Here is a 23,735-nt window from a genome sequence, read left to right on the forward strand (position 1 = left end):
ATGGCTGACTAAACATTAATACTTGGGAATATTATTTCAATTTGAAATAAATGTTGTCTATACATATATATATATATATAATTATTATTTAATAGATCTTGACCAAAAAGAAGCTGGGTACTTCAATATTGCATTGTTAAAACTAGAATAAAAACCAAACCACCTCGTGTGGAATCAAACAACATGAATCATTCATCAGAGGCCTCCTCTCATTCTCTCGGTCTAATGAGAGAACCTGGTGCGTCGAAGTCTGAGTTAAGCAGTCCAGTGATGGGCCTGGACACAGAATACTCTGGATTTGCTAAAAAAAAGAAGCACCACGCTTTAAGAACTAATGCCCCATACGGAGTAATCACCTCAACAAACACCTCATCAGCAGAGAGAGAGAACAGAGCTGAGCCGTGCAAGCATGGCAGTGTGGATGTAAACCCTGCAAGACGTAAATACAACAAGAACACAATAAAATACACAAGCACTGACACATGTTTGTGTGCTTGCACTCAGACGCACCCTCCAGTGCTCATTTGTAACAGTTAGTCCAAACTAAGCGGCGTCACTGCGTTCTTTGGGAAGGCGGATTCTTATGCCAGCTTATTCTCCATTTTTAGCTTCTTAAAACCGCACGGGAGAGTTCCCATCATCGCTCTTAAGCAGATTTACTTTCATAAAAAGCAGCTCAGAGGAGGAGCCAGTAACTGAGAATGTGCTTGACTTCACACGCGTATTGTGACATATCATCTTTGTATTTGTATTATGGAGCTGAATGTACAGTGAGTCACAGTAGGTGTGCTTGCATAACACAGTAAGACCTTTAATTAGAAGAATTGACTTTTATTATTGTGCTTTTCTGTTTTCATATGTGGGAATGCTCCTCAAAAATACATATGGGACTCACACCAAATTGTGTTGATGCAGACTTTCTTTTTTTAAATAAACAAATCATACATATATATATATATATATGTTGAAATCTCCTTTCTGTATTAACAAATATGCTTTATAAGGAAGAAAATATATACAATTTCCTTCCTTCAACTTCCTTTGAGTTGAAAACTTTAGTTCAGTTGCTTCCTTTATTTGTTTGTTTGTTTTTACACATACAGTGTAATCAAATTGGATGTAGAAGTGATTTTAAATTGAAATGTTATTAAACTGACTTTAAAAATCAAGATGAATCTTGTTTAACTCAAAAAACTAAAGTTGAAATGGGTTCAGTTAATTTGATGAGTTCAAGTAATGTAAAAACATGCTTCCATGAAATACCATTTCTAACAGTGAATAGTTTTATATTATACTTGCATCATGTGCTTTCAAAAACACTTTACTCCAAGTTAAACCATCGTGTTTTTCAGCACTTTATCTTATTTCAGTTACATATGTAAGGAATGATTTTAAAATATCAGCCTTTTTACCACAATTAAATATATCATTTTATGAAGTACGTTATGGTTTCCTGTAACTTTAACTGATTTTAACAAACCAGTAAAGCCTAAAATGCTATCATATTTGTTTTCTATTTAACTGGTTACATTTTTATAGTAAAAAGCTTTTTGTTTTTTCTACTTTCTAAAAGAGGCATTTTACATGACCTTTATCACAAGACTTTAAATATAAAAGTAAACTGTAAACCCTGTTACCATAATGTATAGTTAACATTTCATTCTCTTTCTAACAATTTTGTAATGTCAAATTAACCTTTCAGCCATGTTGTGATTATGAATAATTATAACCCAACATATTAAAGTCCAATTAGCTTGAGGTGCATCAAGCAAATTATTAACTCTTCAGTTTTCTGTCTGTTTTTCATTATATAGTATCAGTAGCATTCAAATTGAGCTTAGAAATCACATATCAAACCGTATAAGGACATAACCATGTGTGCACCTGTGTGTGTGTGTGCGCGTGGCCCTCGGTCCGTCTCTCAGTGGGAGGTTTGGGGATCACTCTGTTCTCTGAGAGAGGATTTCATCAGCGACGAGGGTAAGGCCTTCACTAACAGACCTATTTATCCCTACAACAAGCCCAACCTTACTACTCCATCCTCTCTCACACACACACACTGCCCCACACAGCAGTAACCAGCAATTACCACAACACCATGTCATTAGAGACTTATACAGACTCCTATTATCACACCCTCACAGACAGGGACCATTAAAGTCGACTATGAATAAGAAGAAAAACAAACAGATAAAACCATAAACAGTGCTGCATAAGAGCCTGTCTGTGTTCAGCCATGGAAAAGAATTCTCTTTTAGCATTTTAGCAATCAAATCACAATAAAGCATGACTTCATATGTCTTAATAAAATGACTAAAATGCTTTTAATTATTTTATATTATTAAGGATTTCTCTTTTTTTCATTTTGGAGAAAACTGAAATGGCTCTGAGACTATTAGACTTGGTGGTATTGTTGGTGGAAAACATAATCAAATTAGCCAAAATATTTATTAAGTGAACATGCAAATGGCATGCAAATGTGCAAGAAATGTTTAGGATGTTATGAATGAAAAGTGCTCCAGTTCTATGGAAATCTGTCGATCTCTCCAGTGAATCCTGCGGGTGCAGATTCTGCATTGGCTGCTTGTGGCTGCTGAAGCTCGGTTCAGAGTTTGGATGGGGGTGAACACTGCTGGGTGGCTCCTTCATTGACGGTTACGCCCTAGTTGTTCTTTTGTGATCTGCGGTGATGGGGGGCTACCACTGACACATGAACTGACAATCTGGGAAAGCATGACATCATTGATTCTTGCCTAAATATCAATGGACCATGACAAGTGTACAAAAAACTCACTTTTATTAGGAGCTACGGCTATTGACCATCATCCAAAAAAAAAAAAACATGCCTCCTTCAATATAAGTTTGTGGGAACCCCCCCTGCCCACACAAAACTCAAATCAAATGGTTTAGAAAAGTAATAGCACTCCTCTCCTCAACAAGCTTTTTGGGCAATGCTCCAACATGTCAAAAAATGAATTTGAAGTTATTTTCAGTCAGAAATTGCTAGTAATTTTCACAAATAATTAGAAAGAAACAGCAAGGAACACACTGAATTAAACTTAGCAGACTGACTAAAATAGTATTTTATTGTAAAGTGTACTCCAATGATTCTTGGTTTATAGATATCTTTGAAATATATATATATATATATATTTTTTTTTTCCTTTTTTTCCTCTTTTTCAATTTGATTTCTGTCTATTCTCTATACGCTACAAGATTTGATGCATCACACATGTCAGTAACACAAAAGTTATGTGCCGTTTAATAATTTTTGTTTAAATATTTCTGGGCAATAAAGATACAAGGAATTATTATAACTGTATGCCAGCATATTTTGGATTTCACTCCATAACATTAATGCCAGAATGGTCTAATAAATAGTATTAACTATTACACATTTTAATAACAATATAAATATTATTATCAGTGTTTGAATGTCAGCGTTTTGACTGGGGAAAAATATACGCAATGCCCCAATATGTTTATTCGTGGCCATGATTTGCTCATTTGTTGACTCGTTTTAGTTAAATCAACAGGAGGGAATACATTATGGCCAGGATAAAACAACATGGGAATATATTTGTAAATTGTGGCCAAGAATTTATAAGTCATCAGAACAAGTTCTTCATTTGTGGCCACAATATATTATTTATTACACTGTGTGTCATGTGTGGGGCTCTGTAGTTTTCTCTGGCATCACAAGATGAAAAAAAATATTTTATTACATTTTGTATTATTTTAATTTATATATTTTTGAAATCATCAATTTTTTATCTGCATGTTCTCAAAAGGTGTAGTCACACTATCATTCATTATGTACTGCCAATAATGTGATGCACATTAAAGTCACTTTCAAAGCGCATATTACTCTTCAACTTGAACCTGTTGCAAAATCTACTTTGAAAATTGGTTTACCTTCAGAAAAAAATTCCCAGTATTGTGTAGATTGCAACTGAAATAATGGGATTTTGGCCGCAAACATTTGCCAGAAAAGGTAAACATCTATGCACCCTAACAAAACTTAAATTTTGCACAGAACATATTAACAAAATATTAATTTTGCATAAAGAAAAGTGTAAGATGTGATTGATTAATTTTACACTTATTAATAAAAACTCTTTAGTATGTAATACCCTATATTTACTTAAATCATCCAATTATTTATTTTCTTTCTTTTGTTTCTTTTTTTTTTTTGCAAAAGCATACCATTCAGGTCTATTGTTCAGCCATGGGTCGCACTGACACGCCCCTTACAAAGCCACAACTCTACAACTTGGGTGTATAATCTACACTTATGAAATGCACACTTATAAATATAATAATAAGAATATTAATTTATTAATAAAAATTTAAAAATTAAATTTAAATTTATTAAATATTAATATTAATAAGAATAATATTAGGCTATATTTTTCATAATTAGCGCCTACGATATTTCTGCAAGAGTTAGGCCTACATCAGCCTCAGAGCGGGTTTTCGGTTTTTCCTCACTATAGCGGGAAATGGAAAACCCGGAGTGGAGCTCGAGCGATTACAGAACGCTTTGAATGCAGCAGTAAACTCCGGTCCACTCACAGCTGCTCCAGTCCAGTGCTCACTCTGTTGCTTAGTGAGGCAAGGACGCTTTAGCTTCATTCGGAGCATTTTATTCATAGAGAAAAAAAATTCTAACTAACTTGACAATTTTATTTAGAGATGTAAGGTACTTGATATTAATAACTGAACTGTTTAAAAAAGCAATCCTGCTGTTGTATTGAATGCGACCGAATTACAGCCGTGCTGAACTGCTCTTGTGATATTGCTTAAATGACGCCATCCCAAACCCTGTGTCACTGAACTATTTCAAGAATCAAGGCCTGAACAAACTGTTCCTTTAAACTTCTCTGAGAGAGTGTGTGTGTGTGTGTGTGTGTGTGTGTGTGTGTGTGTGTGTGTGTGTGTTGAATGGAGTGTCGTTTTTCTGCGCTTAACTCCTCCTCTGCTTTCTGCTCGTCCAGCGAGCGCGCGCACGCACACACACACACAAACACACACTCTGCTGCCTGCGCATTCCTCCTCATCAGCAGCTCAGCGCACGGGGAAACGCAGCCGCTTCGCGTCCGAACACATCGTTTTCAGTGTTCGTGCTGTAGCTCATTGAACATGACGGTTGTAATTCTTAATGTGGAAGAAACGAGCAGCTGATCTGTGGAGGAATCTGTGTTTATGTGACTGAAACACGTCTTTGGGATAGAGACCACGGAGGCGCCGCGACCGTTGTTGCAACTTTTGTTGCAATCAGCACGCGCGTTTACTGACGGTTGCGCGTTTTAAAGAAAAAGTCGCTCAAGTTTTGCGCTCGATTGTGGAATGTAGAATCGCTTCGACTTTTTGTACGTTATTCGTGTTTGGTGAGTTTGTCCGCGGAGGACACGGCGCTTCACGTCTGGAGTTGAGTTCGCAGAGTTTGTTGCAGGGAAACTGTCGAGCTTTATGTGATCGCTTTTTAAAGTAATCATGGACAAATTGGATTTAAATTCATGTGTCAAGGATTACTTCTGAAAGCTCCTGTGTTTTTTCCTGCATTGGGTGGACTGCGCCGTTCTCGTGCACTTCAGAGTCAACACAAACTCTAGATTTTGTTACCGTTGCAAGACGCTCGTAAACATGCCACAGCTTAACGGAGGCGGAGGGGATGAGCTGGGGGCGAACGATGAACTGATCTCATTCAAAGATGAGGGCGAACAAGAGGAGAAAATCTCCGAAAACGTGTCTGCCGAAAGAGATCTGGACGACGTGAAGTCTTCTCTGGTGAACGAGTCGGAAAATAACAGCAGTTCATCCGATTCTGAGGTAAGTCAGACACCACCGCGTGTTGACAGACGCGTGGATGTGGTTGTTGCAGTCGGAAAAATAATTTTTCTGTTTTGTTTTTCTCCTTTCGTCGTTCTTTCCTTTAGCAAAACGAGAGGCGCCCTCAACCAAGAGCTGATCTCGAAAGTTATGAGAAAGCCCGAGAGTATTTCACCGAAGGTACGAGCAAACTAATACTATGGCACGCTGATTTAACAATTATTCATGAAAAAATAGTTTCTTTTTTATTACTAGTAGTATCTTTTTTAATGTCACCAATAGCTATTCATTATATAACAGTGATTATTTTTTTTAAATAGTGTAACTACTCAAATAAAGTATTTATTTCAGTAGCCTACTTCTAGTTAGCCTACTATTTCTATTGTAATTTATATTAGTTTTATTTAAATCATAAGTTAGGTATTTTGACCAGTAATAACATATTAGCTTACAAGTAATAAAGCCACTGAAATGTGTGAGGTAACAGATATTACAGTTAAAATTTGAAAGATATTAATGTAATAAAATAGGTATTAATATCCAATAATTTATAGTATAAGTTCTGGAATAGAAGTTATTGTTTAGATAAAAAAAACAATTCTACTATGTCATTTACAATTACTAGCAAAACCAAACTTGGTAGCAGAAACTAGTAGGAAGTGAACAGATATCTGACCCACAAGTTTACATAGAATTCAATAGGAAAATTGTGCAGTTTGTTACCAGTAGCAATTAAAAATAGTTACGTGCTACTAATGGGTACTAGTGTTTAATGAGAAGTTACTAGTGATATTTTAAAGAAAGAAAGAAAAAGTACTAACCAGTATTGGATTCGAAAGATATATATATACTAGTGTTGTCAAAAGACCCGGTACTTCGGTACTAAGTTGGTACTAAAAAAATTTAAATGTGACTGTACCAGGTTTCTTTAAGTACTGGTAGTACCGAGGTCCCGTTCAAACCCGGTTCAGCCATAGACAGTAAAAGAAAGGGTTCAGCGCTATGATGACGTAATCTCAAAATCCAAAATCCATTAATTAGCATATTTTTGTGTTTTGCTTTGGTATCGAGAACCGTGGATTTTCACTGGTATCGGTACCGAATACTGAAATTTTGGTACCGTGACAACACTAATATATACAGTACAGACCAAAAGTTTGGAAAAATTACTATTTTTAATGTTTTTGAAAGAAGTTTCTTCTGCTCATCAAGCCTGCATTTATTTGATCAAAAATACAGAAAAAACAGTAATATTGTGAAATATTATTACAACTTAAAATAATAGTCTTCTATTTGAATATACTTAAAAAAAATAATTTATTCCTGTGATGCAAAGCTGAATTTTCAGCATCATTACTCCAGCCTTCAGTGTCACATGTAACATCCAATCTATCACATGATCATTTAGAAATCATTCTAATATTCTTATTTATTATGAGTGTTGGAAACAGTTCTGCTGTCTAAGATATTTGATGAATAAAAGGTTAAAGAGAACTGCATTTATTTAAAAAAAAAATCTAATAATATATATTCTAATAATATATTTTCTTTACTATCACTTTTTATCAATTTAACACATCCTTGCTGAATAAAAGTATTGATTTTATTTAAAAAGAAGAAAGAAAAAAAAATTACTGACCCCAAATTACTGACCAGTAGTGTATATTGTTATTACAAAATATTTATATTTTAAAAACATAGCATCTTTTTTTTTTTTTACTTTTTATTCATCAAAGTATCCTAAAAAAGTATCACATGTTCTGAAAAAAATATTAAGCAGCAGAACTGTTTCCAACTTTGATAATGAATCATCATATTAGAATGATTTCTAAAGGATCATGTGATAATGATCCTAAAAATTCAGCTTTGCATCACATAAATAAATTATAATTTAAAGTATAATAAATTTAAAAACAATTATTTTCAATTGTAATAATATATCACAATATTACATTTATTTCTGTATTTTTGATCAAATAAATGCAGGCTTGATGAGCAGAAGAAACTTCTTTCAAAAACATTAACCCCCGGTTTCACAGACAAGGCTTAAGCCTAGTCCTAGACCAAAATGTAAATCTGAGCTGTTTTATCGAAAAGAAACTTGCACCGACTGATCTTAAAACATGTCAGTGCTTTTATTTTGTCTTAAGATGCACACCAGTAATACTTTTTTCGAAGGAATGTTTATAAAAATTACTTAAATGTCCTAATTGAACTATGGCCTAATCCTGGTTTAGGCTAAGCCCCGTCTATGAAACCGGGCCTGAAAATAGTAATGTTTCCAAACTTTTGGTCTGTACTATATATATATATATATATATATATATATATATATATATATATATATAGTACAGACCAAAAGTTTGGAAACATTACTATTACATATATATATAAACTATTAGAAACATATCAGTACAAGTAAAAATATCAGTAATACGAATAAATGTTGAAACAGCTTGCCATACTTGTTCTTTACTTAACTTTTGTGTCCACACATTGATCCCTAATCATTTGTCTCTCCATTGTCAAGCTTTGAGAAGACAGCAAGATGGAGGATTTTTTAAGAGCCCCCATTATCCAGGCTACCCGTTTCTAATGATCCCCGATCTGGCCAATCCTTACTTGTCCAACAGCGCCTTGTCTCCAAGCGCAAGAACGGTGAGTACCATTGAACACACCGTGTGCCTCAGAGTTTTTTAAGAGAGGCAGCGAGAAGCATCACGTGAGAGTTTATAATGGCCCCCAATAGAATGAAACCAACATGTTTCCTTATAAAGGATTCCATTTGAAAATCTGCACTGATCAACCACTATTTTGAATATCGTAAGGTCGTGTCGCCTTCAGTATCTGCAGTCATGTCCATTCTCTGTCAGCTAGACGAGAGCATAAAAAACCGGCCTCTTTTAATTGAGTTTTAGTACTTAAGATTTAGTAGTTCCCCAGTCAGTTTTTGTAATTTATTTAAGTTATTCTAAGTTATTTATCTAAGTTATAAGTTATTTATGGAATATGCCTGTGGAAGTGGAATACTGATGTCATTTTAGCATCAGTTCATGTTTGAGGCTATTAAACGGTTTAATTGGTTTTAATTGTGTACTTCAGCTGTTTGACTTGTATTTGACAGTTTTCTATTCATGTGTTTGTGGTGTAGGAGATCATGTCTAGTTATCGCCACCATTTACTGGATCAGAATTGCCAAAACCTTGCATCTAAAGTACTTTATGGTGTTTTGGCCCCACATTTCGGTGTCTAAATGCGCTGAAGATTCCTCATGTTTGTCTGTGAAATGGTTGGCTAATTGATCTAATACCCAGTGAATCTAATTCTCTGCTGTCTGCCACTGGGCTGTAATTAAGTAGTTTCAGGCTGCTTGTTTAGCCTTCTTTAAAATAAGATTAGTCTGAGGTCTGTCACAGTGAAATTCTATCTGGGTGTCCGAGGGCTGCAGAGTTTGCCTGTTCTCTCCCTATAGATGTTTTGGAGTTTTGTGTCCATGTCTGGGAAAGGTTGACTGCCCTTTTAGCCCCAGCATTGGGTCTTTTCACCCAATTTGCAAAGAACTCAGCAGGCATTCATGTATGGCTTTGCCGCGGTGTTATGCGTCAGCGCTCTGCAGAAAAAGAGAATGAGCGGTTGGGTCTTTGAAAGCCTCAACCGGGAGTGTTTTTTTGGCTAAACCGTGAGCCATCTCCCCAAATCAACACAGTTTACAGCCATTGTTTATTCCAGAGCTCAAATCCTCCTCCTTTCTCGCAGTGCGATTTGATTGGACCCGGCCAAGCGTTTGAGTGAAAAGTTGTGTTTTCTCCCCCGCCTCCTCCCTCTAGACACTCGCGCGAGTTTTATTTGGCCTCTCCGTTTCTTTTCACTCGTCTGTACGAGCTCTCCCTCCTTCCCAATCCCTTCCATTCAGTTCCTGAGGCGTTAGTCTTACATTGTCATTCTGAGTGAATGCTGATGGCTTCATTGGGATCTCCATAGGCCCTCATTAGCCTAATGGCTCCTCCTTACAGACTAGTTGCATAGTAGTTGTGGTACCCAGATCCTCCTTTGTTCCTCGGCCTATAGAGTGTTGCTGTGGGAAGAGCCTTTCGCTTAAATTATCCTGAGGGAACATGGTTCATCCCACCTTTAAAAAATGCCTCAGGGTGTACCTGCAATGAGCGAATGTTCCTTTACGATCTTTTTCACAAAAATCATTCCATCACAGACTCATATAGTGAATTAAGCCAATGTCAGGCACATCTCACAAGCATAATGTGCATTAAGCAGCCTAAGGCTGATATGGGCTCACTAGCAAATATTCAGATGATGTCATTCAGGATAAGGATTATAAGTTATTTAAATTAGTTTAGCTGATTGGGGACCGTCAAAAGATTTGGTTCCCAGAGAAATTGACCCCATAACCGAATACATCTAGATGTGAGACAAATATCCACGCAAGACTCATCCTGTTTTGAAAAAGAGGCATCTAAGAGTCAAATGGGAGGTCATTGAGGCAGATGAGCTTAGCCTGTCAATCGGCACCTCTAGAGCGAGCAGAGCGTCAGACAATGAGTGGTTGGCATACTTCAGATATTTACACACTAATCTTAAGCCCTCGCGCAGACAGCCTCAGTCACAGCTGTCAAAATCACATAAGGAAGTTTCCAAACAAAGCTGAGGAACCGTCAGAATCTGAATGATCTTCTGTGTGTCGCTCAAACAAACGCACAAATGTAGAGTATGTTTGCCAGGGAAAAGAATGAGTCTGTGCTGTATCCTCTTTTATTTATTTATTTATTTTTATTCAGAATGTGACTAATTTGACAGTGTCGTTCTAAAAGGTATTCAACAGGTTCAATATGTTTTGTAAAGTAGAAAATCTGAGGAACAGGATTGAATAGAAGACTTCGGAGAATGTTCTTTGTCAGAATGAAAGCCATTGAACTTCTACCATGGGATGAAAAATTGAAAAATTGAGTCTGTTTCAAAAGAAAATGTTTTTTTTTCCCCCATGGCAATTTTTATTTTACAGAAGAAAAAAAAAAGGTCTGAAGTATTTTGGTCTCGTGCTTTTTATATGGTGCGCTACATATTTGTAGCAGTGAGAATGCAATCAAATCATTCTCAGGTTCCCTGCATAGATTAGTTTCATATTTATTTTCTTAGCAGATGCTTTTCTAACCAAACCGTCTGTTTGGTTACTACCATAAAGCGCACAAATCATATTCCAGGAATCTGAGAATACACAATGCTCGCTAAGGCATGCCTTGAATGCCAAAGTAAAGCCTGAAGCAGTCGCAAATAGAGTAAACTTCTAATCATGTCGCTTCTAAACTAATATGTACGTTTCTTGTGCTGTTGCTCTGGTATCCCTGAGGTGGAATTGAAAAGCTCCTCTGAATTCATAGATTTCATGTAATATTTATAGTTGTAGGAAGGAAAGATTTGCCAAAGGGAATGTGGAGTTCTGAATACCTGTGGCTTTAGTTAAGAAGTGCGAACAAAGGCCGTTGCGTAATCCCTAGAATCTCTTAACATTCTTTAGTGACAGTGACACACATGTGGTCATGCACACATGAGACATTGAGATTAATGAGGTTATTGTTGTTGGGTGCTGTGTTGTTGTATTATATTTAGAGTATGATGTGCTTTGGGATAGAAACAGTCGCAGTGATCAACTAGTCTTTTAGATGCATTTCCTTACTTTCTATTTAAAAACGAAATATTACAATATTTTAATAACCTAAAACATATTCAGATTAATATTTAATAATATATAAACTTTAACAAGTACACGATTCAGAACCTGTTTCCACCATTTCTTATGTAAGCCCGCTTACTGACTAGTACATTTTGAGATGTGTAATTATGCACCTCGCTCCTTTGGGGCATTTAAATATCGTCTGAATGCTGTTGTATCTGGTGGGTAGTGTATGTATGTGTGTGTGTGTGTGTGTGTTTGTGTGTGTGTGTTGAGACCTACACTTTAATTCAGATAACTAATCTTGAATGCAATTGTGAATGCTTAAGGCCTTCATCACATATTAATGAAATAAATCTGTCAAAAGAGAAAGAAAAATTCCTCCCCCACCAAAAACACCTTTTCTTTAAGTGTTTTGAGGCCTGATAGTCAGATCCACAAGATTAGCCATTGAGCAGTTCAGACCTCACACTTCTTGTTTGACATTTTAAATTTCTATTCATGTTGAGGTGAGGGCAAAAGTCCAGATAACTTTGAAAAGCATTGTGTAAGAGACTCGCTCTTTGTAAAAACTGAAAAAAAAAAAAAACCCAGTGAAAAACAGCCGAGAAGAGGACCGAAATAAGTGGAAGATGGAAAGAAACCGAGGTATGAAGTGACAGAAGGGAGAGATGTGCAGATTCCCATAATTGATTTAGGGCCTGCTCTGAGCTGACATTCCTCAATAATCCAGTGGGACTGTTTTTAAGGATCGAGTGTGGCGGCCAACCAGCTCTACTCTTCTCGATGCTTGTCACTGAGATGTATGCTCAAGCCTGGCTCGAGGAATCGTCTGCTAGGGGTGTTGGAAATGGAGAGAACTTGATATGTTGAGTAATCAGACTGAGAGTATATGCACAATGCTTTTGTTGGAGAAGTAAAATTTAGCCACATTCTTAAAATAAAGTACACATTTATGTGGCTTCCCAAAAATGTGAGGCATTAGAAAAGTGTCAGAATCCTTCCTTGTGTTCGAGACAGATTGTGAACATATGAGAACTTTGGTGCTTATTTGAGCAAAATGTGTTCAAATAAAATTGATCTACATTGTGGATTTTATGATTATTTAAATAATTTCATGTGTCCATTACAGTTACTAGTGTGGCATTAGAAAAGTATCAATCCTTCCTTTGTTGCAAATATGTGACCCTGAACAACAAACCCAGTCTTAAGTCGCTGGGCTATATTTGTAGCAATAGCCAACAATACATTTTATGGGTCAAAAAATGATGAATTTTTCTTTTATGCCAAAAATCATTAGGATATTAAGTAAAGATCATTTTCCATGAATATATTTTGTAAATTCCCACCATATATCAAAACTTAATTTTTGATTAGTAGGATGTATTGCTAAGAACTTCATATGGACAGTGTTAAAGGCAATTTTCTCCATATTTAGATTTTTTTTGCATCCTCAGATTCCAGATTTTCAAATAGTTGAATCTCAGCCAAATATTGTCCGATCCTAACAAACCATACATCAATGGAAAGTTTATTTATTATAAATTATGACTAGTTTTGTGGACCAGGGTCACATATGAGATTTTGAATTTATAAGATAGCTCATATTGAACTTTGGTGCTCAGTTGGACAAAATGAGTTCAAATCCAGCTCTCAACACATCAAAAAGCCAAAAACAAAAGTTCTGTCAGTATAGACAGTCAAATATAATTAAAGATGAACACTTATTGCCCTGTAATAAAACCTGTAAAAACCGCATCAATGCCTTTCTTCATTTTGATGACAAGTTTTGACATGATGCATGTTGCAAACACACTGAATAGATTCAGTCCTCAATGTTTTTCACAGGCATGTGACGTTTCCTAACATTGTATTTTAATGTGCATTTACATGCTGAAACGATTTTCTGGTCAAGTCTTCGCTCTGCTGGAAAAGCCATTGAAAGACTTGGTGGTAATCGGTTTTCAGACTCCCTTTTCATTTGATTTTGGTCTCTACCTTCCAGTGCAAAAGCTTTCAGCACAGTCCCGTGTTGTTTTAATGCAGTCGGGTTTTGGACCCAGCGACTCGCCAAACCTTGTAACTGCAGCTTTTGTGCTGTGGCGCCCACATCGGCAAACAAACACACCTCAGTGGAAACACATTTTAAACAGTTTAGTCTTGTCTTCTGGGAAAGAATAGCACAGGGCACACGCGCGTGCACACAAACACACTGAGCATGTCATCACAGCTCAGGCCACATGTCTTTCACGGCGTTCCAGGCCTCCGCTGGGCATTTTTCCACATTCAGGTGTTCTCTCTCTGCCAGCAGCTCTTAGCACTTAAAATCTTTGACACACATTTGAGTCAATCATGCTACTGTCAGAGTGTGCATGTGTGTTTTATTTTTTTATGCCCATTCCTTGTGGGAGTGAACTGTAAGTGTGTATTCAAGACACTGGCTGTACCTGTAAAGAAAAAACTTCCAGTTGTCTTCATTTACATACTCTTGTGTCGCTCATAATAATAAAAGAAAAGTGTCATCAAACACAAAAAGCAGTATTTTTGCAGATCTGTTCCTTACAATGAAAGTGAATGGGGATGGATGCTGTGGAGCTCCAAAAATAACAGAAAACACAGTTAAACTTAATTAGTAGACTTGAAATACAACACATGGACTTTGTTATGTTTTATGGTGATTTTTGAAATTTTTGGACATTTGTGCAGCCCCTGGTCACCATTCACTGTATGGGAAAAGAGCAGCGTGAACATTCTTCTAAACATCTGCTTTTATTAATCCATAATAGAGGGCTTAGGTTTGGACTGATTTGAGGGTGAGTAAATGATGAACAGTTTCTTTGTCTTCTGCATCTACTTTGAGTGTAACTGTACTTTTAATAGACTGAATGTTATGCTTACACCACAAACGTGTGTGTTTGCTCACCAGTGAGTGACCGAGAAATCTGTTGATGGCAACCTGAAATGTAGTAATCACAACTGTGTAAACAGTCTTGACTGATTTCTACATGTTTCCTCCAACCTTTTAAAACAATCTGCTTTCCTATGGTCAATGAGTGAGATTTGACTAAAGGAACATGTCTTGGAATATAATTGCATGTTTTTGTTCATGCTTTTCCTCATTCCATTAGATGTTTGAGGAGACAACTAGTAGAATTTTAATCAGAGTAGGATTTCAATGGATGCAAATAAATGGCTGTGAGGGATAAAAAATGAAGGTTGTGGTTTCTTTAAATTCAATTTCACACATAATCTCGTGATGTATTGTCCAGTGTAAATTTTTGGACCCTTTGGAAAAAGCCCTTGTGGAACTTGGTTTGCTAGTCATTAGTTGGTCATTTACTGTTTAATCACACACTAGATGAAAGTTTGACCAGCTAAGGATAGTATAAATGACTGGAAAGTGATTTATTATTGATCTTAGATGGTCCACTTTGGAGCAGATACAAGACTGCAGCCTTACAAAGCTGGTTATTCCAGCAGTGGAAAGACATATTTCAGTGATATTTAATGACGTTTTGTGCCTCCTCTATAAAACACAAGCTTATCAAATTTGTGTATTACATTCACAAATCCATTGAGTAAAGTGTTAAAGGGATAATTAACCCAAAATGTAAGATTGTCATCATTTACTTGCCCTCTTGTTCTTCCAAACCCGTAGGACTTAAGCTCATCTTTGAAACACAGATAAAGCTTTTGTTAATGTTTTTGCATCTTTTTTTTGTCCATCCATTGAAAATACACCTTAACGCATCAAAAAGTACGAAAAATCTGAATGAATTGAGCAAGCCTTCTAAATTGATGAACAGATTTAATTAACTGTTATTCACAAATATAAACCCTGCTCAACTCGCATACACTGAATGAATCAAATGTGTGTTTGGAAGGACATTGAGTAAACGATGACTTTTGAGTTTCTTGAAATAATGATTGAAGCTCAATAAACGGGTTGCATTTCTGTCCTTCACAGATTTCTATTTTAGCGCTGAAGCGTTGAGATTTTTGAAAAGATGTTGCACAATGCATAGCAGCAAACTTCTGTTGAAGATACTTCTTTTTCAGTCATGTTGAAGGCTCTTGTCAAACGTAAACTCTCCTTAAACCCATCAACCATTCAACTCGTGTCCTAGAAAAACTACCAGTGCATCGTGCAAGCGTGTTCGTGTGCTCCATACTCTTTGAATTGTGTGAAACACTGCCAGCCTTGGCCTTCCCTCCTCCTTCCTTTCTCTTAGGAGAGCGGGAGTTGGCGTCGACCCCTTCTGCCACCCATAGCTTGCCCATCATCCCTCCCTCTGTTCCGTCCCTGCCATTACATATTCTGTTTATAGCCTTCACTGGCTTTTCATGAGCCGGGCCCTTCAGGAGAGATTCAACCCCCTGTGAGGACTGGCAAACCAACCAGCCCTCCTCACACACACACACACACACACACACACACACTCGTGATGTTCAGGGACATCAATGAGAAGGCCTTTGAAGCTTTTGGGATGAGCATGTGTATAAATGTGTTTTTTCATCAATTTATTAATCTGAAGCAGACGCTTCGGAGTCGGCCAGGTTCAAGCAGAAGCGGCACTTTGAGACGCCCACTTCAATTCCGCGCTGGGATGTTTTTGACAAGACACAAGTTGTTTATTCGATCTTTAAAGTCTATATCAGACTCTCAGCGGACTGTGGTGCTTATTTCCCGTAATACACATATATATAAGGGACTGGTACAGAACTTCTTCGCCTGAAACCAGCTGTTCATAAACAAGTAGATTCAGAGTAGATATTTATTTTATTGGGTGGCCACATGATTGGGAATTTGTGTCACAACAGGTTTGAGTTGTTGTTGAAAACTGTTTGATTTTGAAAATCACTTCTGTGATTCATACTTGGGGCCCCTTGAAATCCATAATACTTTTTCCAAACTCCATTTTTCCCATTTTAATTAATCTAGATTACATTTTCTTTCCAATTAAAATGTTCTAGTCTCTAAAGGTTAAAATACATTTGATTAAAAAGCATGTCTGCTTAATTGAAATCATTAAATGTACACAATTTAACAGCAATTTCTGAAAAAAAAAATATTAAGTTTATTTTATATATATATATATATATATATATATATATATATATATATATATATATATATATATATATATATATATATATATATATATATATATATATATATATATTCATAGATATATTCCATATGTTGTGGAGACCTTTAGGTCTCTGTTTGTAAATGATTAACGATAGTTTTACTCAAAAGAAACGGTAAAATGCTTATGAAGTGACTCTCAGAGCAGTTCAAGAGATTGTTCATGTGTTCATATTTTGAGGCGGCAGAGGCTTATTTGATTTAAAATTTGGAAAATTCCATGACATTCCACATTATACTGTAAATAACGTTTTTATAACCGAATTCTACAGTATTGACAATACACAATGGACCACCTTACCCTCGAAATTTAGCCAAATTTTAACTAATGTGACCACAGTTTAACTGTTCACATTTTTCCCCGTGTTAGTTTTGCTCAATTTAGGGGAGCTGGCTAAAATCAACATTAGCTCAGCAAATACACCCACTAGCCACTATGATCTAACATAAAAAATTACGGCTAAAAACAGGATGGCTGCATAAGGATACAGTGACTTTAGAGTGGCCTTCATTACTGTGGGAGTTGATTTGTTAGTTCAGTGTCTATATTTGTTAGCTAGTGGTGTAGTGGGTATTTTCAAACGGTTTACTTCTTGTGATGGTATGCTCTCAAAGACCTGGCCCCGTCTCACTGATGGAATATTCCAGATGTGTCTCTGTTAACGGTCTGTAGAGACTTTTGTATGAGAGCGATGCATTTATTGAGTGTGATTTGAAGAGTGACACTCCTCAGACCTTAGTCTGGAATGATGTCATATTCAAATAATGTGAGCATAAATGTGTGGAGAGCTAGAAGTATCGCTTAAAACAGAAATGAATCAATCAATAATCAATGCAATCGAAAATCTTTAAAAAGTACATTTATTGTAACTGAAGATATTTCAGTGCTACATCACTGTAAAATGTGTAAAGATAACTTATCCAAATAAAAAAGTTAACCAAACTTATAATTTTAAGTCAAGCATGAACACTTACTTTATTACTAAAATTTTCAGTTGTGATAATTGCAGCAAACATTTGTTTTATAGTGATGTCACTTTCTATAAAAAACTTTTTTTCATTTTATTTATCAAATAATTGTTGAATGTAGGCCTATTGAAAATTGATCTATGAATAGTAGTTTCATTAAACTTATTTAACAACATCTTTAAACATGAATATAATAGTTTTATCTAATGTCAGATATCTAATAAATTCAGAATTAAAAAAGATTTCATTTTAAGTGGTTCTGCTCATCTTCTATTAAAAATGAGACCCTCCATATGTGTTTTTATTATTATTTATTTACTATTTTAGTAGTTATTCATTTTTAGAATTATTTTATTTTCAGTTAAAAAATTTAATTTGTCACTTTTGATTATTTTTTTATATATTTATATTTAGCTTTACCATATATTTTTATATTTTTTTAATTGCAGTATTAGTTTTAGTATTTTTATTTATTAAATGTTTATGTCCGTAGCCAATATAGCATTTCTAATTTTAGTTTTAATGTTTATTTCTCACTTCTTTTTTTTTTTGACAATTAATAAAAACATTTAAAATCTATGTAGTTAACCGTAACGTCACTGGTTATGAGGGATGAAAGAACAATGTGTTCAATTTGTCATATTGGCCTACACCAGCATGAATGTTTGCCATTCACACCCATAGGGAAATGTATACCTCGGTAAACAAGGACTCGGCCTAAACACTAGCCCTCTACAATGTGGAAAATGCTTGAGAAACAATGCAATGCACTTCGTATTGGTCCAACAAGAAATCACAGCTGCTCACAGGTCAAAAATAAAGCCGACCATGATGAAATATAGGGCTGTTTGTCTGTGCATGTTATAGAGTTCATGCTTGTTGTATGTCAGACTAATATCGTCTCGTCACATGCACTTTAAGAACACAAATATGTGTGCATGCACTTATCATATGTCTTGCTAATACCCACTTGCCCCCCCAGGCTGTGTGGTGTCAGTGTTAGACCAGGTTAAAGCCCCACACCGGCAGGCCATGGTTAACCCCCCTGTGGGGTGTAGGGGTCATCCATCTCTCTTCAGGGAGATAAGGGCTCTTTGGATGATTGATAGCAGGGCTCTGCAACCCTCCGCCCCCTCGACTACAGCGAGTCCCCTCCGGATCATGTATGGCCCCTCACTTGAAGACCAGGGTTTTATTTCACATTAAGAGACATCAGTGCTCCTAAAACCAGAACACTAAGTGCTGGAGTGTACGCTAATAAAATCTGATTGTGCAGAAGAGAGCAAGAGGAGGGGGATGTGAGCCAAGGCAGCTCCCAACCAGACCTTCATCAGTCTGGTATTCCAAGCAGATGGTTTCAGTTAAAGCTTAGCGGAGAGAGTTGGAAAGAGGAGGCAGAGTGGGCCTGACATGCTGCACAGTTGGTGGGTGGAAGGAGGGGAAAGTGATAGTGATGATAAGGAAACAAGTAAAAGAGCAGGGGGTGAACGAAAGGGAAAAGTAGAAGTGTGGATGGAAGAGATATTACACCTAGTTGTTTCACTGTTGCATGAAAAATGGGATGGCAAAGTTGTTTCTAAATGGAAAATGGGTGTGATGGTAGAGGTGTATACATAAATGTGTCTGCATATTTGACATTTTTATATTGTCCTGTGTTGATGGATCAGACCGATTTGCTTAAGTGATGATAATATGTTAGAATTCAATCTGAACTGCCCACAATCCTGAAGTGGGCAACACCTTGAACTCCACCAATCACAGAAGCTGAATACTGAACAACTACTCTGAAACTCCAACTCCCATGATGCATTGCAAACATTATTGAATAAGACTCTCTTTAAGCAACTTAAACCGTACCAGTTCAAAAGTTGTTCTTATGCTCATGAAAACTGTGTTTTTAACAGTAAAATGGTAATATTGATACATATAATTGCAATTTGAAATATCTGTTCTCTATCTCAATATACACATTTCAACATTTGGAGTGGATCAAAACCTTTCATCAAAGTCCTAAAACCTAAAACCAAAATGTGTTCTTATCTTAGAACAACTTTGATTAACTTTTTTGCTCCACTTCGAATGTTGACTACTGTATTTAAAGTATAATTTATTCCTGTGATGCAAAACAGCATCATTACTCCAGTCTTCAGTGAAGTGAAGTGACATTCAGCCAAGTATGGTGACCCATACTCAGAATTTGTGCTCTGCATTTAACCCATCCGTAGTGCACACACACAGAGCAGTGAACACTCACACACACTGTGAACACACACCCGGAGCAGTGGGCAGCCATTTATGCTGTTGGGGGCTGTTAATGGAGCAGTTGGGGGTTCGATGCCTTGCTCAAGGGCACCTAAGTCGTGGTATTGAAGGTGGAGAGAGAACTGTACATGCACTCCCCCCACCCACAATTCCTGCCGGCCCGGGACTCGAACTCACAACCTTTCGATTGGGAGTCCGACTCTCTAACCATTAGGCCACGACTTCAGTGTTTTTCACGTGCTTTCACGGTCAAATTTTCAAATTTCAGTGCTTAAACGGTCAAAATTATTTTATTATAATTATTTAAAATGGATATGTATGACTTCACTTGCACTTTTGATCAATTTAATGCATCCTTGCTGATAAAAAGTATTTATTTCTTCTTTTTTTCTTCTTTTTTTTTAAAATCTTACTGACACCAATCTTTTAAACAGAAATGTGTATTTGTGTATATATATAATATTTTTTTGACGATTTTCCACAAAACTCAAATATACTGCATTTAATGCTTATGATAAATGTATATGAATCAATAGTTTTATACTGTACTGTAGCTTTTTAATTTGATTACGTCATTTGCAGGGTTTAATGTAGGGCTGGGACAACGATGACCTCGACGCAAAATATGCGCATCGATTCGTCGACCTGTTTTTATTTCTCTAAAAAACGTTTGCAAAACGTTTACCTTATGTGCGCTGAATATACGCGATGGCCGGATCAACATTCTGTCCAACGTTATATAAACAATCCAGGGGTTTTTCTGCATTGATCTTTTTTTTTGGCGGCTGTCAAAGCCTTATTTGATCGGTGAGTGACAGTGACAGGGCGCGTACGAGAGAGAGCCCCGGCTGCGCGCGCACTCACAGTCTTCAAACAACACAAGCGCTTCTTGCTCTCTCTCTCCCTTGTGCAAAATCAAAATCATTAAACACGATAGAAAAAGGGCGAAACACCAAAGTTTCACGCGCAGTTTCACTCACAGTCTTCAAACTACACGAGCGCTCTCTCTCTCTCTTCCCCCACCCCTCGTGAATATTAACCAAAATCATTAGACACGATAGAAAAAGGGCGGAACGCCAAAGTTTCACGTGGAGCAATCGGAGATTTTTTTTTCTCCATGACAGGCTGCTGGCTCCCACTGTTAATTTTTTTATTTTTATTTTGGAAAAGCACTCTCTGTATTAGCTTAAAGCCCTAAAGTTTACATTGGTTACTGTATTCTTTCAATTGCTCTAAACAAGTATTTTGGGTGAACTTTTTTATTGAATGCTAGACATCAAGTTGTTGTTATTTTCATCTGAAAGAACAACTTTTTTTCAGTAAGCTAGGCCCTATGTGTTCAGTAAGCTTGTTTCAGTAAGCTATGTGTTTTCAAGGCTTCAAGGTTTTATTGAATGCTATGATCTATACAATTGCAAAGTAATGCATTCTTAGTCAGTCTTTTATTTTGTAATTTTAAGAGCAATAAACATATATTGCAATGTTAAGGAATTCATGTTTTTTTTCATTCAGATATGTAAATCAACATGTATAAATTGTAAGTAGTCAATTAATGGGGAGATAAGCGAAATCGAATCGGCCCGAAAGAATTAATCATTAGATTAATCGATGCATCGAAAAAATAATCGCTAGATTAATCGTTTAAAAAATAATCGTTTATCCCAGCCCTAGTTTAATGCCATCACATTTTTGTCTTTATCTGATTTTTAAAAACCAGGTTTATAATGTTTGTAAAGACATAAAACTCTTTAGTGGAAAATAAGCTGTAGAAATGTGGGTGGCCACTGTTCATAATCCAGTTCTTTGTATGCTTATGTCAGACATTAAAAGTTCTTTCTTCAGGTCAAATACTGTCATGGTGGAGTAGGCCTGTTTCGATAGTCGATAAATCAATTAATCGCGCGGAAAAAGAAAATGACCTTGATAATATTTTCGGCCGCGATCATTTTTCTTTTTTAATTTAAATAATGTAGCATGTCATGATGTCAAGTGGGGTTAGTCCGGAGCACAGTCGTTTTCTCCTTCTTTCCAAAGTGCTCGGGGAGCTGCGATCCTGAGGCGTCTGTCGTTGCTAAGCATCAACAAGGAACAACAAGGAAATTTCAGTAATGGATTTCCACCACCGAAAAACCCTTGCTGTAACGAAGTAAACCCCCCCCCCCCCCCCCCCCATTTTTCAAAAACAACGGGGAATTTCACCCCGAAAGAAGCTGATTGAGTTGGTTCTTGACACATGACCTGGTGTGCTTGCGTCATTCTGAACAGCTGAGATGTTTTTAACTAGATGTGGTGCGGACGCGCCTGGAAAAAACAAGTGCGTCTCTTCCATTATGAGCGCGCATACCGCATTTGAAATAACAAACTTGAGCACAAAAAAAGACGTGATATGTGAAAGGCCCCTTCATCGAGCTGCTTCATCAGTCAAAATGTTTACTTTCGGTTAACAGTTAAATGGCCTAACTGGCATATACACATAATATAACATACAAAATTAATAAATTTTAAGCCACACAAAGTCAACATGTTGGTATTTCTTGCTCTGAAACAGCCATAAAATAAAAGAAAAGTTTATTGATCTTTGAAAAGGTGTACATGTGTTATTATGCCGTTATCATTATATTAGTTGAAACTGGTCTCAGAACGACGATATTATCGATTATTGCGATAATTTCTTGGACAATTTATCGTCCAGCAAAATTTGTTACCGTGACAGCCCTATGATGGAGCAACAGTTTGAAAAAGATATGGTGCATATATACTGGTTTAACGGTACAGGCATTTAAAAGTATCTCTATCAGTCCTGAGGTTTGTTGCCAACAGAGTTATGCAAGAGCATGCATTAAGTATAAGTTGGTCCACTTGTTATGCCATGCATTGGTTTGTATATTGTTTTAAGTATGTTTCTGACCTAATAAGCCCAAGACCTCTAACTTCATTATTATCAGTGTTGTCTCATTGCCCAGCATGAGCAGGTCCTTGTATGTATACACATGGCTCTCTGGCCGCTGCACACCATCACAAACAGATGAGGATCTCTGATCACTATCATATTTGTTTTAAGGCCCTGCTTCGGCCCACAGGTCAGACAGAGGCCACAAAAACACTCGTGAGCCGCGGCACTGATATAGACAGCTGAAGCACAGCAGTGCCGGCATGATAATGATAAGACAACACCTCCAGCCTTACACGTCCAAGAGAAAATGAAGCTATTCTTACCCTCTAGCTCTATTTGTTTTGTCTTGCTCTTGGTAGGTCACGTATGTCCTGTCATCACAGGATATGCCCCTGTGCTCTTGTAGCACCTCCTGAATATCCTGCTCTGTTTTTCCTGCTTCTCCCCTCCATTCCTACTGCTTCGCCTCCTCTCCGAGGAACTCCAGATGTAAACGATTAGCTCGTTTAACAAGGCCGCTCCAGGCAAGACGCTTTGCAACAACAACAGTCCCAAACACTCGACTAGCTTTCTGTGCAGCTTTCTGAAGTATAAAACCATGCTAGTCACCATTTCCATTGGATCTGTGAGATCTTGAAGTAGTTGAAGTAGTGAATCTGTAAAAAGCACCTTTTTATATTATATAGAATGGAATAACAGGTTTCTTGATTTGGATCAGGATTGTCTGAATGAGGTGAAATCGATCCAGAGTAATCCAACTAAACATCTCCATAACTACGATGACCTCTGGCCAGATGAAATCTGCCTAACCTTTGAACAAACCTTAGTGTAAACTTGTCTAAATCAATTAGACTCATTAGATGTTTTCACCGTCTTGCTAGATTCAGTTAAGACACAGCAACAGTCTCACATCTAATTCCAGTTTGTAGATTAATTGCTGGACC

General features: G+C 36.7%; 1 protein-coding gene across 1 annotated transcript in view; it reads left to right on the top strand.

Annotated features, from left to right (window-relative positions):
- Positions 1–4,999: 4,999 nt before the first annotated feature.
- Positions 5,000–23,735, top strand: part of tcf7l1b (transcription factor 7 like 1b) — a 63,899-nt gene continuing 45,163 nt past the window's right edge. The window contains exons 1-3 of the mRNA XM_059503185.1: positions 5,000–5,832; positions 5,940–6,012; positions 8,363–8,490. Coding sequence (XP_059359168.1) covers positions 5,647–5,832; positions 5,940–6,012; positions 8,363–8,490 — 387 coding nt within the window. The 5' untranslated portion in view covers positions 5,000–5,646. The remainder of the gene's footprint in view (positions 5,833–5,939; positions 6,013–8,362; positions 8,491–23,735) is intronic.

Source organism: Carassius carassius, chromosome 21 (genome assembly GCF_963082965.1).
Source record: "Carassius carassius chromosome 21, fCarCar2.1, whole genome shotgun sequence".
Taxonomy (NCBI): Eukaryota; Metazoa; Chordata; class Actinopteri; order Cypriniformes; family Cyprinidae; genus Carassius; species Carassius carassius.